The sequence below is a fragment of the Coregonus lavaretus genome (assembly GCF_964263955.1).
Source record: "Coregonus lavaretus genome assembly, contig: HAP1_SCAFFOLD_3488, whole genome shotgun sequence".
Lineage (NCBI taxonomy): Eukaryota > Metazoa > Chordata > Actinopteri > Salmoniformes > Salmonidae > Coregonus > Coregonus lavaretus.
The window spans coordinates 1-15,786 of record NW_028160715.1 but is presented as its reverse complement, the minus strand read 5'-3'; the positions used below and the strand labels follow the sequence as shown (position 1 = coordinate 15,786).

The 15,786-nt window shown below is 39.5% G+C and overlaps 1 protein-coding gene across 1 annotated transcript; it reads left to right on the top strand.

The window, feature by feature from the left end:
- Nucleotides 1-15,772, top strand: LOC311121517 (titin-like; the record flags this gene model as incomplete). Its single annotated transcript, XM_084195996.1, has 6 exons — nucleotides 1-29; nucleotides 10,054-10,172; nucleotides 14,043-14,113; nucleotides 14,482-14,634; nucleotides 15,011-15,163; nucleotides 15,509-15,772. Coding segments are annotated over exons 3-6 (628 nt in total), but the record flags the coding sequence as incomplete, so codon positions are not given.
- Nucleotides 15,773-15,786: the final 14 nt, after the last annotated feature.

Here is a 15,786-nt window from a genome sequence, read left to right as displayed (position 1 = left end):
CTCATCTCTCCACTGAGAGCATCAGACTGGTGAGTACAGCATTACTATATGTGTTTTTCGCACTTATGATAAAGATGGATTTGTCAGACTGAGGATAATGTAGAAGCACATTTTTATCTAGAAAAAAAAACAAGTTAATTCACTGTGCCATTACTAAGAATTGTAATAACATTGGACTAAAGGAATCCATAGCTGTGGATGAGTGGTACCCGGAGTCATATAAACGTTTATCTATCATATATTCTCTGGTGGTACCCAATGTGATTTGGAGAATTTGCACAATGACAAAAAGACACAGGGTCTAATAATACAATGTTAGTGGAATAGTGTGTGTCGCAGGGAGGTTTAAGAACATAAGGAAACGGACTTGTGAAATACCTGCCAATATTTCGCAATATGATTTTGACGTAACTGTAAACGAGTATATGGTCATTCCACTCACATGACCAGCTGTAGGCTGGACAACTGCCTGAGATACAGTACATGTAAATATTGTTTTCAAGTGCATGGGGCTTAGATAACTGCTGGAACCATATAATGGAAGATATAATGGATTATTGACAATAACGGTTTGAGTGTTTGTAGGCTACATCCAACAGAATTGACACATGCAGGTTATGTAGAATATACTGGAACAAACCTTGCCTAGGTAGGCCTGTTACAATCCCCCCAAAAAGGGGTTAACTCTTATTGGAGCGGTGGTTAGCAGGTTTTGCCTACAGGCTGGAAGGCCAGTGTTCGAGACCTGCAAGGGGCATTACGTTGTCGCCGTTTGCAAAAATTGCAGGATTGGTGGCAGTGGTGGGATGTTGCATTGAGGGCCATCGGAGAGGGTCTTGGTATAGTGAAGCGTGGGGACAAGTTCTACCAAATGGAGCGGATAATTAGGCCTGTTATGACCCCCCCCCCCCCCCCCAAAAGGGAGCAGTGGTTAGCTGTTCTGCCTACGGGCTGGGAGACCCACAAGGGGCATTACACTGTTGCCATTTGCTACAATAGTGATTTAAACAATTCTCACACCTTTTTTAGATGCTTCCAGAGTTTTTATGAAATAACGTGTTGAATATTGTCTTTTTCAGGCATGTTGATAGTATTGCGTGACGGCTGGCCAGTTGCTATTTTATGTAAATTGTATGATTGCTATGAAGTCAGTGCTTGGTGTGAGTAAGTACACTAATGTGTATGGCTATTGATTAGCCTATAGTGTATGCAGAGAAGTCAAGTTGGTGAATATCTACTCTGATTTGGTCGTACTCTAGCCTAGGCCCGCTGTAACAAAAACAAGTGTGTTTACAATAGTAGTAAGATTTGCATTGGGTATGCCATACCTATTTGGTAAAACGTGTACTTATAGCATAGTATAGCCTAGGTTTCTGTGTAGTACTTTGATTCTGAATCTATATTGAGTCATTATTACTGACGGTACCCCTTTAAGACTTTTATTGTGAAGCACTTAATTATTCCTAGAAGTGACCTGTGTGTGTCCAGAGTGAAAGAGAAGAGCTTTGATGTTGATGTAATTCCTATTTGGCTGCGTTCTTGTGATCGGAGAACTAATACAAGATAAAGTACTTTACCCGTTGTAACCATGAGTTATTTCATTTTAAGATCCACAAGTCCTCCGGAGGAGATTTCTTATAATATCCACGATCAAGAAATGAAATTTACAATAGCACTTGAGTTTGTAAAGTTCTAAGTATTTGTAAGGTGTAATGTAGGCCCATACATATACTGTACAATATGTACAGCTCAGTATTGCTGAGGAGAGTTACAAGTTCTGTCAATCGATGAGGGCTGAAGCCAAGGAAACAACAGCAACTGTGTCAGGAGAGACATGATACATGAACGTCTTTGGGTCATGTCCCACCTAAAGCTGTTTGAATTTTCTTCCTGGCAGTAGCACAGACTTTAGCTGCGGTCAAGTAGGAACTGGATACGGTTCACCAGTGGGTCCCTCCTTACTTATCATTTGGGAAACAAGTAGCAGGCATACAATTAGCCAGGATAGCAGGGCTGAGGTCAATTCAATTTTTATTCAGTCACATAGAGAAGCATTGAGTTAAACTGGAATTGGATTGGAATTTCAGTTTACTTCCTGAATTGACTGAATTGAAATGGAATTGAGCCCAACCCTGAACGGTAGTATTTTTCACTATCCTTTGGAAAATAATGTTAATGCCTACTAGGGACGGTCCGCAAACTCAATCACTAAAAAGGTTTATTTTAAATGTTAAGGAACATGAGGATGGTCATGTGAACGAACACAACATTATAGTCATGTACCTGTCACTGTCACAAAGGACAGTCCATGAAATCAATATGATATTTCCAAGATATGCATTTATATGATTGTTTACTAAGACTCAAATGAAAACAAAGAATTCATTGGGTGGGTATATCATTCATTTAAATGTCCATTGAACAACAGGAAACATCCCAGCTTGTGCTGATAATATTAAAAAGCAGCTAAAATGATCAGTTATTCAGTTGCAATGCATACACAGAATCTACTACAATTCAATATCTATAATCCTGTCAGCCGATATTTAGTCAAACTCAAAACACGTTAGTGGATTATATCTGTAACACTTTATTTAAAGGTCCGCTAAATAGCTAATCAACTATTACTTGGTTGTAAATCATAATATGTCACTAATTCATGTATTTGTTAACATATATTTACAAATACCTGTAGTCATATACAGTATAAATCAAGAACAGAAAGTTAAGCACATGTATTTACGTCACGGTCAACTAACTATGTAACGATGAAGATAAGCAATTTAGGCAGACCTTAAAATGTATTATTATAAAATGTTACGATAGAATAATGGATTTGGAATACTCAAGTTGGTGCAGTCTTCAATCCAGACGCATTTAGCCCCAGGGCTGCAAATCCCAGCAAATGTAATTCTGAAAACGGAGTTCACAATAGTACACGCAAACAGAAATGTACTTTTCATAAAGCACTATTTTTCAAATGGTGTACATTGTACTTGGATTTGCACATCACCCTGTGAAGTGAGTAAATGTACATAATTCTATGGATTTACGGTATGACTTGATTGTGAATACATTCAATGCTATAGTATTCACCCCACATTTTAATCCAACATGTAGCCTAATCAGCACAGTATTTTATAAAGTCACACTAAGCACCATTCAGATATTCAGATATTATTCAGATATTCTGTTTAGAAAATGTACTTGCATTTCATTGGTTTGGGTTACTTGTATCTTATTTTGGGCCTAAATGGTAGTGTCTATTACAGTAACACTAACCAGTACTGGTTTCAGTCTGATTTCAGTCATTGGAAATGTGTGTAGTTTAAGCTACTGGTGTAGTTTACTGTTACGCCACGTACAGTATACTTGAGTACTGAAGAGCACTACTGAGTAAAATTGGTGGTGGCCTATTAAAGGAATTGATGGATGCCTATGAACACAAAAGGAGAAAACCTGTTCAAGTAAAGTAAGACAGTCTTAACATACATATTGTGTTATCAACTATATCTATATTTTGGTCTTCTCTTGCAGGTGCATTGAAAAAATTGAGAACAGCCATTCAGGCTGAGGCAGGTGCTTCCTTTGGTTAGTCACTCTAGAAATATTCTATGTTTCCAATACTGTGCAAGCGAGGGATAATTTTTCATAATGTGATACAAGGATTCCCTCGTTCATACTTTCATAAACATGACTAATAGCTCTCTCTCTCTCTCTCTCTCTCTCTCTCTCTCTCTCTCTCTCTCTCTCTCTCTCTCTCTCCGTTGATTAGTTTTCTCCATTCAAAGTAAGACTGAGATATTGTGTTTGACATTTGGTCCTCCCTCTTGTGTTTCCACTTGGGTTGTCGTTTTTTATTCTAGCAGACATACGTCAGCTTATGACAGGGTTTTTATGGTGATTATAAAACATAATGTCACCCGATTCACAACAAGTGTTCAGTGTGGTTTGCTAAAAATACCCCATGCTAAATTATTTAGGCAATTGTTTCATAATTCTGATGTTTCAGTCATGTGACCTTCTTTTCCTTACTCACCTGTAGAGAGCTAAAAGCTCTCTCGGATATGTTTAAATACAGACAATTAGATATTACTTGCTTTATTTTAACACTTTACTGTGCACTTTACTGTAAACATACATTGAGTTGGAGTAAGTACATTGGAGTTCATACATTGGAGTAAGTAGTTTTCATGCAGGACACTTACAGTGCATTCGGAAAGTATTCAGACCGCTTCCCCTTTTCCACATTTTGTTACGTTACAACCTTATTCTAAAATTGATTAAATAAAAAACATGTCCTCATCAATTTACACACAATGTAAACAGGTTTTCAGAAATGTTTGCAAATGTATTAAAAATAAAAAACAGAAATACCTTATTTACATAAGTATTCAGACCCCTCGCTATCAGACTCGAAATTGAGCTCAGGTGTATCCTGTTTCCATTGATCATCCTTGAGATGTTTCTACAACTTGATTGGAGTCCACCTGTGGTCAATTCAATTGATTGGACATGATTTGGAAAGGCACACAACTGTCTATATAAGGTCCCACAGTTGATAGTGCATGTCAGAGCAAAAACCGAGCCATGAGATCAAAGGAATTGTCCGTAGAGCTCCGAGACAGGATTGTGTAGAGGCACAGATCTGGGGAAGGGTACCAAAACATTTCTGCAGCATTGAACTCCCAAGAACACAGTGGCCTCCATCCTTCTTCAATGGAAGAAGTTTGGAACCACCAAGACTCTTCCTAGAGCTGGCCGCCCGGCTAAATTGAGAAATCGAGGGAGAAGGGCCTTGGTCAGGGAGGTGACCAAGAACCCGATGGTCACTCTGACAGAGCTTCACAGTTCCTCTGTGGAGATGGGAGAACCATCCAGAAGGACAACCATCTCTGCAGCACTCCGTCAACCAGGCCTTTATGGTAGAGTGGCCAGGCGGAAGCCACTCCTCAGTAAAAGGCACATGACAGCGAGCTTGGTGTTTGCCAAAAGGCACCTAAAGGACTCTAAGACCATGAGAAACAAGATTCTCTGGTCTGATGAAACCAAGAACTCTTTGGCCTGAATGACAAGTGTCACGTCTGGAGGAAGCCTGGCACCATCCCTACGGTGAACCATGGTGGTGGCAGCATCATGCTGTGGGGATGTTTTTCAGCGGCAGAGATTGGGAGACTAGTCAGGATCGAGGGAAATATGAACGGAGCAAAGTACAGAGAGATCCTTGATGAAAACCTGCTCCAGAGCGCTCAGGACCTCAGACTGGGGCGAAGGTTCACATTCCAACAGAACAACGACCCTAAGCACACAGCCAAGACAACGCAGGAGTGGCATTGAGACAAGTCTCTGAATGTCCTTGAGTGGCCCAGCCAGAGCCCGGACTTGAACCCGATCGAACATCTCTGGAGAAACTTGAAAATAGCTGTGCAGCGACGCTCCCCATCCAACCTAACAGAGCTTGAGAGGATCTTCAGAGAAGAATGGGAGAAACTCCCCAAATCCAGGTGTGCCAAGCTTGTAGCATCATACCCAAGAAGATTGAAGGCTGTAATCGCTGCCAAAGGTGCTTCAACAAAGTACTGAGTAAAGGGTCTGAATATTTATGTAAATCTGATATTTCAGTTTGAAATTTGCCAACATTTCCAAAAAATTTTTTTTTCTTTGTCATTATTGGGTATTGTGTGTAGATTGAATAAGGCTGTAACGTAACAAAATGTGGAAAAAGTCAATGGGTCTGAATACTTTCCGATTGCACAATACATACAATTCATCGTAACATTTTACAGCATGAAAACATCAAAGCATGCAGACCATTGGGATAGTAGAGAAAGACAGAAAGAGAAAGGGGGGAAAAGATAAACAGTATAGGCACAGAAAGAGAAGATGGAGACTTTCTAAGGGAAGCAGTTACACAACACAGGGGTTTCAAAAGGCCTTGAACAACATTTACCTACATGAACTGTGTATTGCACAAAAATATGCTTTCACAATCATTTAAGAAAATGTCACGTTTGTTATTCTTAGCCTCTCTTTCCACTGACATTTAACTGTTATTTCTTTAAACACAAGAAAAGAACAGAGTTAATGTATGATTGAATGCGACAGAAAGCAAAGGGAACAGTACCAGGTACCTCCCCATCTGTCTTGGTCACAGATCTCTTCATGTCTCAGTTCGACTGCCTTCCGTAGCAAACATGCAACCAGGTGCTCCAGTGGCCGAATGGACCATCAGATACCTGATGTGTTAGAGAGAGAGAGAGAGAGAGAGAGAGAGAGAGAGAGAGAGAGAGAGAGAGAGAGAGAGAGAGAGAGAGAGAGAGAGAGAGAGAGAGAGAGAGAGAGAGAGAGAGAGAGAGAGAGAGAGAGAGAGAGAGAGAGAGAGAGAGAGAGAGAGAGAGAGAGAGAGAGAGAGAGAGAGAGAGAGAGAGAGAGAGAGAGAGAGAGAGAGACACTCAATGTATAGGAAAGAGGGGGACATCATAAGAGGAATTAGGGATGTCTCGAAAAACCATTCACCCCCTCTTTTCTCCCTACCCCCCACACTATCTCTCATTCTCTTTTTCGGTAATGACTTTGTGTGGTGTGTGCACAACACCTTCAAATCGTTAGGTCTCTGACTAACGAGGGAGTCCTCACTTTCAGGTGTTTTCCACAGGAGATTCTTTGGTAAATTTTTTATCATGTTTTTTCATTCCCATGCTGCATCAGAAAATATAATTACAACAAACTTTGCATGTTTGATAATCTGAGACAACATGTGTGTATTTCTATGAGTCTTTGCATAACATCTCTTACTGTATTTGAACTTTGAACTGCTTTTGCCGTCTTTCACATTTTTTGAGTGAGGATGATGGTGTCCTTGAACCAGTACATTTTCGACAGAGGTCCTGCGCCTAACTTCTGTATTGAGTGTTAGTAAAACCGTTATCAAGACCTTTATTCATGCATCATTCTAAAGTCCTACCAAAAGGCCCAAGTAGGTGATAATTCAGAGACAGGGAGTGTTCAACCCTTTTTTCAGTTAATCTCAGAACAGAGCGCGGCAGACAAAGAGAGCATGAAAGAATGCAAACCTCAGAGAGAGATGAGACATGAGTGACATGTTTGTTTGGTGCTTGTTGTGGTTCTTGTCTCCAAACCACCTGTTTCTCTAGTACAGGTAACTCTTCAGTTGAACAATGGCTTTAGTGGCCATAGAACATCAAGGCATTTGTAGTCAAACACACATTCTTCATGGTGCTAGATAGAAAACAGGTTCTCGTTAGAAAACACTATGATAATTCATGCCCACACTCAAATGTACAAACACATTGTGAACCTTTGTCAGGTCAATCTTTTTGTCCTTGCCTATATATTTAACTTAAAAGATGGTCTTGGATTGTTAGACAGTTTTTTGAGGGTATTTTGCAGACGCTTTTATCCAGAGCAATTAGGGTTAAGTGCTTTTGCTCAAGGGCACATTGACAGATTTGTCACCTAGTTGGTTCATGGATTCGAACCAGCGACCTCTCGGTTACTAGCCCAACACTCTTAACTGCTAAGCTACCTGCCGCCTATGTTCTCTTGCCCATAAAGACACAGTAAAGCCAACATACTATTTGATTGCACGTTGGATACTTTTTGTTGTTGACTTTTAGGCTGCGATGTCTTTACCAACACAAGTCTTGAAATGCCTTTACGTGGACAAGTTACGCGAGCACACCTCAAGTTTATCTCTAGACTTCTGCTCTAAGAGTTTCATATACAGTAACTTGTAATGCAGGTAGTTAGGTGGTATATGGGGTTCTGGGGTTCTACTGTAGTATTGAGTGCAGACATGATCCCACTTTCTGCAGAGCTACGTACTAAGGTGGGTATATACAGCATGGGGAGACACATGTGAAGGGCACACAGGTGTTTCTTCCAAGACAACAGTTAGAACCTGCTAGGCTTTAAAGAAAAGTAACCAAATAGGGTACGCATTAGACTCAAGGGACTTGCTATTGCTTTGGGTTTTATATTGAACTTAGTAAAACATGCAATCATAGTTGTAGAGTGAAACAGAAAAGTGCCATCAAGCTTCCATTCACTTTATTACATTTAGTTCATCTTCATTGAGGTAGCATCAATGAATGATTATGCATGACTCCTTCCAAAATGTAGTGTAGATGTTTGTACTTGAAAGAACATTTTGATATTTGTATATAGTACTTGATCATTTGTGTCCGAGTTATCTCAGCTCTTTCTTGTCGAAATTGTGCACCACGAAATTTGCCTAGAGGTGAATTTTACATAGCTTAATACATGAATTGAACTTGACATTGATTTCATAGAATAGATCATTGTTATTCTCAAAGTGGAATGAGGTTCATACTGTAGGAGATTGTCCTCACACAGGGCACCAATTGGATAAGGTGTGTTAAGAATGACAAATTATTAGTTATGTACATGAGTTTAGAATCATTGTGAAGTGGTTTGAAGTAATTTTATTATCTTGTAAAAGTTGTGACTCTGGGTTGGGAATTGAATATCAATGAGTACATTGTTCAAGGTATATGTCTGATTATGATTAACAGTAGCACGACTATGTGGTCAATATTAAATACATAGCCTACTGATACATTCACATCAAATCTGTGTGAATATTTCAAGATGCAATCTACAATAGTTCCTGCTGTTCAATGGTCATTTCAATTAATTATATATTCTACGTTCAACCGTTCTTATTCATGTACCCAATCTTGTGACGTTACCGTGTTGCTTTTACCAACAAAAAAACAATCAACCAAATCACATGAAATATGAATTATTCTTTAAATTATTAACTTGTTAATGTGTGGAAATGTAAGCTACAAATCTGTTCATGTATTTGTGGGCTAATGATTACATTTAATAACCAAAAATGGTCTGATGGTGGTCATTGGAATAAGGATGGATTATGCGCTTTCAAAATGGATCCTGCTAAATATGGTGTTATCTTTTTCAAGGGTTCAGTACCACAGATTCATTGGCCAGGTCCATTTGTCTTGGCTTTCAGTGGTCAGCTTTTTTGATTAAGCTTTTTTAGAGCATTATTATAAGCTCTTAAATGTGATGCTTTGTTAAACGTTGTATATTTCAAAGGCCTAGGAATCTGATTTAGGCCTATAATCGGTACACCTAGTTAACCTTTTACTGCAGTGGGCTAAATCAGGGTCACACAGAGTGTTTCTTGGTAGTCTTGAACAAATCTACTTTGAAACAAAAGTACACACTTCACTCACATGGCTATCGGCTTAAAAAAAAGAAGACACCTGTACCATGTCAGATATAGTTGAAATGTATTCAATTTTGAGTTTGCATCCCAATATTACACTTTATATACATCACAGAATACTGAAATAAAACCGTTTGTCAAAGAAACACCAGATTTTCGGCATAAAAAAAAAAGGTATGATTATTAATTTTGAAATTATGAAAAATATGAATAACATATAATTTCACTCCAGGAAAGGGCTACATATATATATATATGTATATATATATATATATATATATATATATATATATATAACGACGTCAGTTTTGGTAATTTTACGGATTAAATAAACATGAGCTGCAGCCACCCAGTTTCATGTTTAATCTGTCGTTTGATTATATACAATGAAACAAGAGAGATACGTATTTGCTTGTGTTTCTATTTTGCTTGTTTCTCTCTACCGATTTAAGTTCTGTCTAATGTAGATGAAACCTGTGACTGAGCAAAACATTTGCAATTTTATGGCCCGAGCGAAGCAGTGTAAGGTGTTATAGGGGGTTGCCGAATAACGACTGGTAAATCAAATAGACTGACTATTGTTGACATGTGGGTTAAAATAATATTGATGATAATAATAACAATGAAGATAATAATAATAATGGTTCAAATAATAACTATTATGTAGCCTATTTTGTTATTGCGGGCTGTTACTGCGCTAACATGCTAGCGAAAATTTTTGCTAAGATAGTCCACCCTTTCTTCAGCCAATTAAAAATGTCATTGTTGTAGTCTTAATGCACTTGACCAATAACTCTACATTTCCTGATTCGTTTTAGGCCAATCAGTAGTGAGGGAGGTGCAACAGGGTTTAAAAGCAAAGTTGTTTCTCTGAAAATCAACATTTCCGCCTGGCTCTTCATCATTGGCGAGGGACTCTCAACGCTATCCACTGAACGTAAGTATAGAAAAGGATGTTAACTAAGATGCTAGATGTAATATGGTATAATAACACTCTATGATCATTGATTTGTGGTAAACAATGTAAAAGTATTGATGTAATAACTCTATTAATCAATGTTATGACTGCTCGTAGTAGACCATCGAGTGTCTAAATCAGACAACTATCTTTACAGAGAAAACATATATAGGTTTCTTTTGCATTAATGAATGCAGAATATTGTAATAATTTATTTCACCTTCATAAAATGTTACATGATGTCCTAGACTGTATGCCCGCTTTGCATTCACAGTAAACTAAAACCTGTTAACTTAACCTTAAACTAGAATAAGAGAGGTAACAAGTGTGTTTCAGATAAATGTTGAAATAGTGGTCAACCAAATGTATTTGTCCACTGATGTATCCACCTGTCGTGCTACCACGGTAACACATTTCATGGTTTCATTGCCATTGTATTTTACAACGTTTTGCAGACATTTCATGACGACTTTTTAATGTACCCTCTCTGGCCCTCTCTGAACTGATGCTCTCAAACCAGAGACACTCCTCTTTGCACTAGGCCTCTCTGGTCCCATTGAAAGTCAATCCCCTGGCTTACAGAGGTGACATGGCTAACACACACCTTACATACAAGTCATAAAGGTTCAACATTCATACTCATATTACTTATACTGATAAACCTTATGGGGAACAATGATTTAGTCCGATTTTGCATTCCATCATATGTTTTGTACTGCGTACAATTAAATTGCAGGGATCAGAGTTTCAACACCTTAAAATGGGAGACAATTCTGTAAGATTATTCCTTCACCTTTTTACATACACTGATCCCTCCCTCCCTCCCTCCCTCCCTCCCTCCCTCCCTCCCTCCCTCCCTCCCTCCCTCCCTCCCTCCCTCCCTCCCTTCCCCCTCCCTTCTCCCTCCCTTCCCCCCTCCCTCTGTTTGCTGTTTAACCTCCGCCCTGACCACAGACACGATCATCTGCTTTTCTGGGTTAGCTGTTCAGGTGCGATCTCTCTCTCTGTCTCTCGCTCTTCCTCTCTCTCTATCCCCTTCCTCTGGCACCTCACTACAGGTCTCTTTTTGCTTCTCCCATCTCCCACTGCTGTTACCAACCTCAACAGATAGATACGTGTCTTACAAAGTCTAGAAGTGAGGAATGGCCTATACAAATACTTCAAAACATTTCTCAAAACATATTTTCTCTCATCATATAATGTATTGTACTACAACAATTAACATAGGTCTAACAGCTGACCTGAATTAAATAAAATGTTAGTTACACAAACTACCGCCTGATATCTCTACCTAACTTTGATCTTAAAAACATGTGAAGTACGTTTTATAAAGGGAAAGGCGAAAGGTAGACACATTCCCCTCTCCTTTAGTAGCAGGAGATGAAGTAGAATGGTGAGGTGAGGTTGTCATGAGAAGAGATAGGAACGACGAAGGCCAAGATGACTTTCGGCATCTTGACGAAATGCCTCCAATCTTTTTAGAATCTGTTTATGCCACTTCAATAAAGGAATGTTCATATTATGAAGAGTCAGGCTAGTAAATAAAAAGGAAAACTCTAGCACACTGCTGATAAATAAAATAAAAATTGGTCTCAATAGACCTTCAAAAAAAAGAGTTCTCTTCTCAACAGCTTCTACCCCCAAGCCATAAGACTCCTGAACAGCTAATCATGGCTACCCGGACTATTTGCACTGCCCCCCCACCCTATCCTTTTACGCTGCTGCTACTCTGTTAATTATTTATGCATAGTCACTTTAACTCTACCCACATGTACATATTACTTCAACTACCTCAACTAGCCGGTGCCCCCGCACATTGACTCTGCACCGATACCCCCCTGTATATATAGCCTCCCTACTGTTATTTTATTTTACTTCTGCTCTTTTTTCCTCAACACTTTTTTTTGTTGTTGTTTTATTTTTTACTTTTTTTGTTAAAAGAAATGCACTGTTGGTTAAGGGCTGTAAGTAAGCATTTCACTGTAATGTCTGCACCTGTTGTATTCGGCGCATGTGGCCAATAAAATTTGATTTGATTTGATTTCATCTGGGTCCATAAAGACTGGATATATATTTTCCCCCATGTAATAATTATGTGGCCGCTTATATTTGTCCTATTTCACACATGTACAAGTGTGTATTATACACGTGTGAATATTTTTTTTGCATATCCCAACTTCCCAAGAGACACCCTCAGAGAGTGGGGTCACGGCCAGCCATTATCAACAGCTACCCTGGAGCAAATAGGGTTAATTGCCTTGCTTAAGGGCACATCGACAGATTTTTCACCTTTTCGGCTCAAGGATTCAAACTAGCAATATTTCAGCTACTGGCCTAACGCTCTTAGGGCTAGGCTACCTGACGCCCATATGGTAGCACTTACCCTGGTATCAAGTTCACCTTCTAACACACTATGAAGATTACCTTGGTCCTTGATTTTTATTTTACCAAGATAACAATCTACTACTAGTGTATTGTTGTATAGTACTCCCCCGTACCCTTCTGTCTTCTACAGGATCATGTTGGATAACATGCCAGCTCATGGCAGGTATAACTGTGTTTAATTAATGCACATATTCGTAGTTTGGTGGAGTAATTCTAAAATGTTAAATTCAGTAGATCATGATCATCCCCTAAGGGGAAATTGTTTGCAGCCTAGTTGACAGAACTGTACGGTTGAAACCTGAAGAGCACTTTGGATGTGGACTAAAGTTTTTCAGGCCTGATTATATTACATTCTTTAAATTGCTCCTGATAACTCTATGCTACCTTTAAGTGCACATCCCTATCACGACAGCCCGAAGCTGTTACATTTATCAGTAGCTGACTGTACTCTGTTCACACACAGGTTAAAACATTGAGAATTGTCTTAAAATGAAAAGAGATTAAAAGGTGCAAAATGCTTCAGACAAAAATTCTGAAAGTACCCACAACACACCTAAAACGCATGCACGCACGCACACACACACACACACACACACACACACACACACACACACACACACACACACACACACACATTCACACACGTACACACATGCATGTACACACACACATGCACACACAACACAGAAAACAGAATTTAAAAACTACCATAGACCACACTCCCGGCGTACGACTGCCATTGTGGTCTTTTTTTTCTTTCATCAAGCGTGGAGAAATCCGCCTTTCGTGGAATAGAGGAGGAAGGGAGGGGGTGAGAGGAGAGGAGGGGAGGATAGGGATATGAATCTACACCTCGTGAAATCAGGGCCCACCACAGCCTCAGCATTCGCCCCCTCTCTCTCCTCCCCCATCCCTCTCTCTTTTGTGTGTCTCAACCAAAGCCCACCACAAAGCTACTGGTTCTCTCCCTCCACCGTTCTTCATTCTTCCTCTTCTTTTTATCTGTCTCTCAACTTCTCTAAATCAGAGACCACCACAAACCCCTTCCTTTCTCTTTTTTTTTACTCTGATGATGTATCACACAACAAGAATCACTGTCATGTGAATGGGAATCAGTCAGGGTTCATTTACTCAAATTTCAGTCAAGTAAATTACATTACTTTAACGTGAATCAGTGAATATATCTAAATACATGTGTTTTAAATGGGTAAAAGAAGGCATTTACAGTACATAACAAATGGGAGAAACAGAAATTGGGTCTCTTCAGTTAAAGTTTTTGCTGACTTTATTGAACAGAAAATCGAAATACTGTGATACTGTAGGAAATAAAAAGTATAGCTATATGTTATTGTTTTATCTTTTATATTCCACAGTATTTGATCTTGGGTGACAGGTCTTGGGTGACAGGAAATACATGACTATAGCAAGCCGTCATAATCAGCTTTTGTTGCTCTTTGTTTTCAGGAGAAAGTACAAAATGAAGTGTGTTTCTGGATTCCTTTCCATCCTTATTGCTTTGTTCATCTCTTCAACAGGTAAGAGAGAATTTTCAGAAATTATATATGCTCTATATTATATTATAAACTGGGTGGTTCGAGCCCTGAATACTGATTGTCCGAAAGCCGTGGTACAGTATACCACGGATATGACAAAACATTTATTTTTACTGCTCTAATTACGTTGGTAACCAGTTTATAATAGCAATAAGGCACCTCGGCTAAGGGCTGTATTCCGCGTTCCGCGTTGAATCGTGCATAAGAACATACCTTAGCCGTGGTATATTGGCCATATACCACACCCCCTCTGGCCTTATTGCTTAATTACATAGCAACACATACATTTCTGTAAAGGTAACTTACTATTGGACTTATATATATATATTGTCTTCTGCGTTCTCTCTCAGGGGCTGAAGATGTGATGGTGTATGGTCAAGTGGGAGGGACGGTCACATTCCCCAGATTGAAGTGGGGTTCAGAAAAGGTGGTGGTATATTGGTACTTTGGGACGGACCCACAAGCTGTGATATCCCGCAACTCCCATGGTCGAGAGCAAATACGTGAGTGAGATTAGTGTTAGAGGGTATCCATCTTTAATAGAGCGTGACCTTTTTTGAGCCATAAACATATTGAGCAAAACAGTATTCGGTAGTTGGCAGCTGGTTCTTTTTTTACCTGATTTTGACTAGCTTACAATTTGAGGGTTGCTGGCATCAGAATCTCAGGTGCCTACTGCTGTAGTGCTCCTGAGCACTTAACCCCTGTTCTGCTCAGGGTTACTGCTCTGCCTCTGCAGGTGGCCCTGTGCTTCTTCCAAATTCTTATATGTTTGTGTGGTGTCCAGGTGGGTTGGGAATAACATAAGACAGCAAAAAGACACATTTCTGATTCACACTACTACTACTCTGTATTAATCACTTGATTATTAACATGCAGATGAATCATGGAAAGACAGGGTGTCTCTGTCAAAGACTGACTTCTCCCTGATCATCAACAACATCAGATTAGAAGAGTTCAAATCCTTCAAATGTGAACTGAAAGATTTCCTGCCACCTTCTATCAATGTCACCAAATTCAGACTGTCCCATGGTAAGTGCAGAGTGAAAGAGAGAGGGGATTTCTATGTCTTATGTCAGTGTTATGAGAAAGATGAGGAAGGAAATGGGACATTGTGTTCAGTCACCATCATGTGGGGTAAACAAGTACTGCACACACACACAAATCTATACAAATGTACCTTCTCTCTCTCTCTCTCTCTCTCAATTCAATTCAATTCAATTTTAATTTAAGGGCTTTATTGGCATGGGAAACGTATGTTAACATTGCCAAAGCAAGTCTCTCTCTGTTTCACTCTCTCTCTGTTTCTCTCTCTCTCTCTCTATTTATATCTCTTTCTCTCCCTCTCTCTCTCCATCTCCATCTCTCCTCTCTCAGTGAGTGTAAAACGGCCAGACTCTCCCCTGTTGCCTGGGGAGAATCTTACTCTGAAGTGTGACATAGAGGAAATATTTGAGGGTACACAGATAAAATGGCTTAGTCCCCAGAAACAGGACCTGAAAGAGGACAAGCGTGCCCAGATCACAAATGACGTCCACCTGACAGTAACGAATGTCACTGACCAAGACCATGGAGAGTGGTCCTGTGTGTTGACATACAAGGGCAGGGTAGCCCATGCCAACACCCCTGTTACTGTAATGGGTGAGTGTTAATTT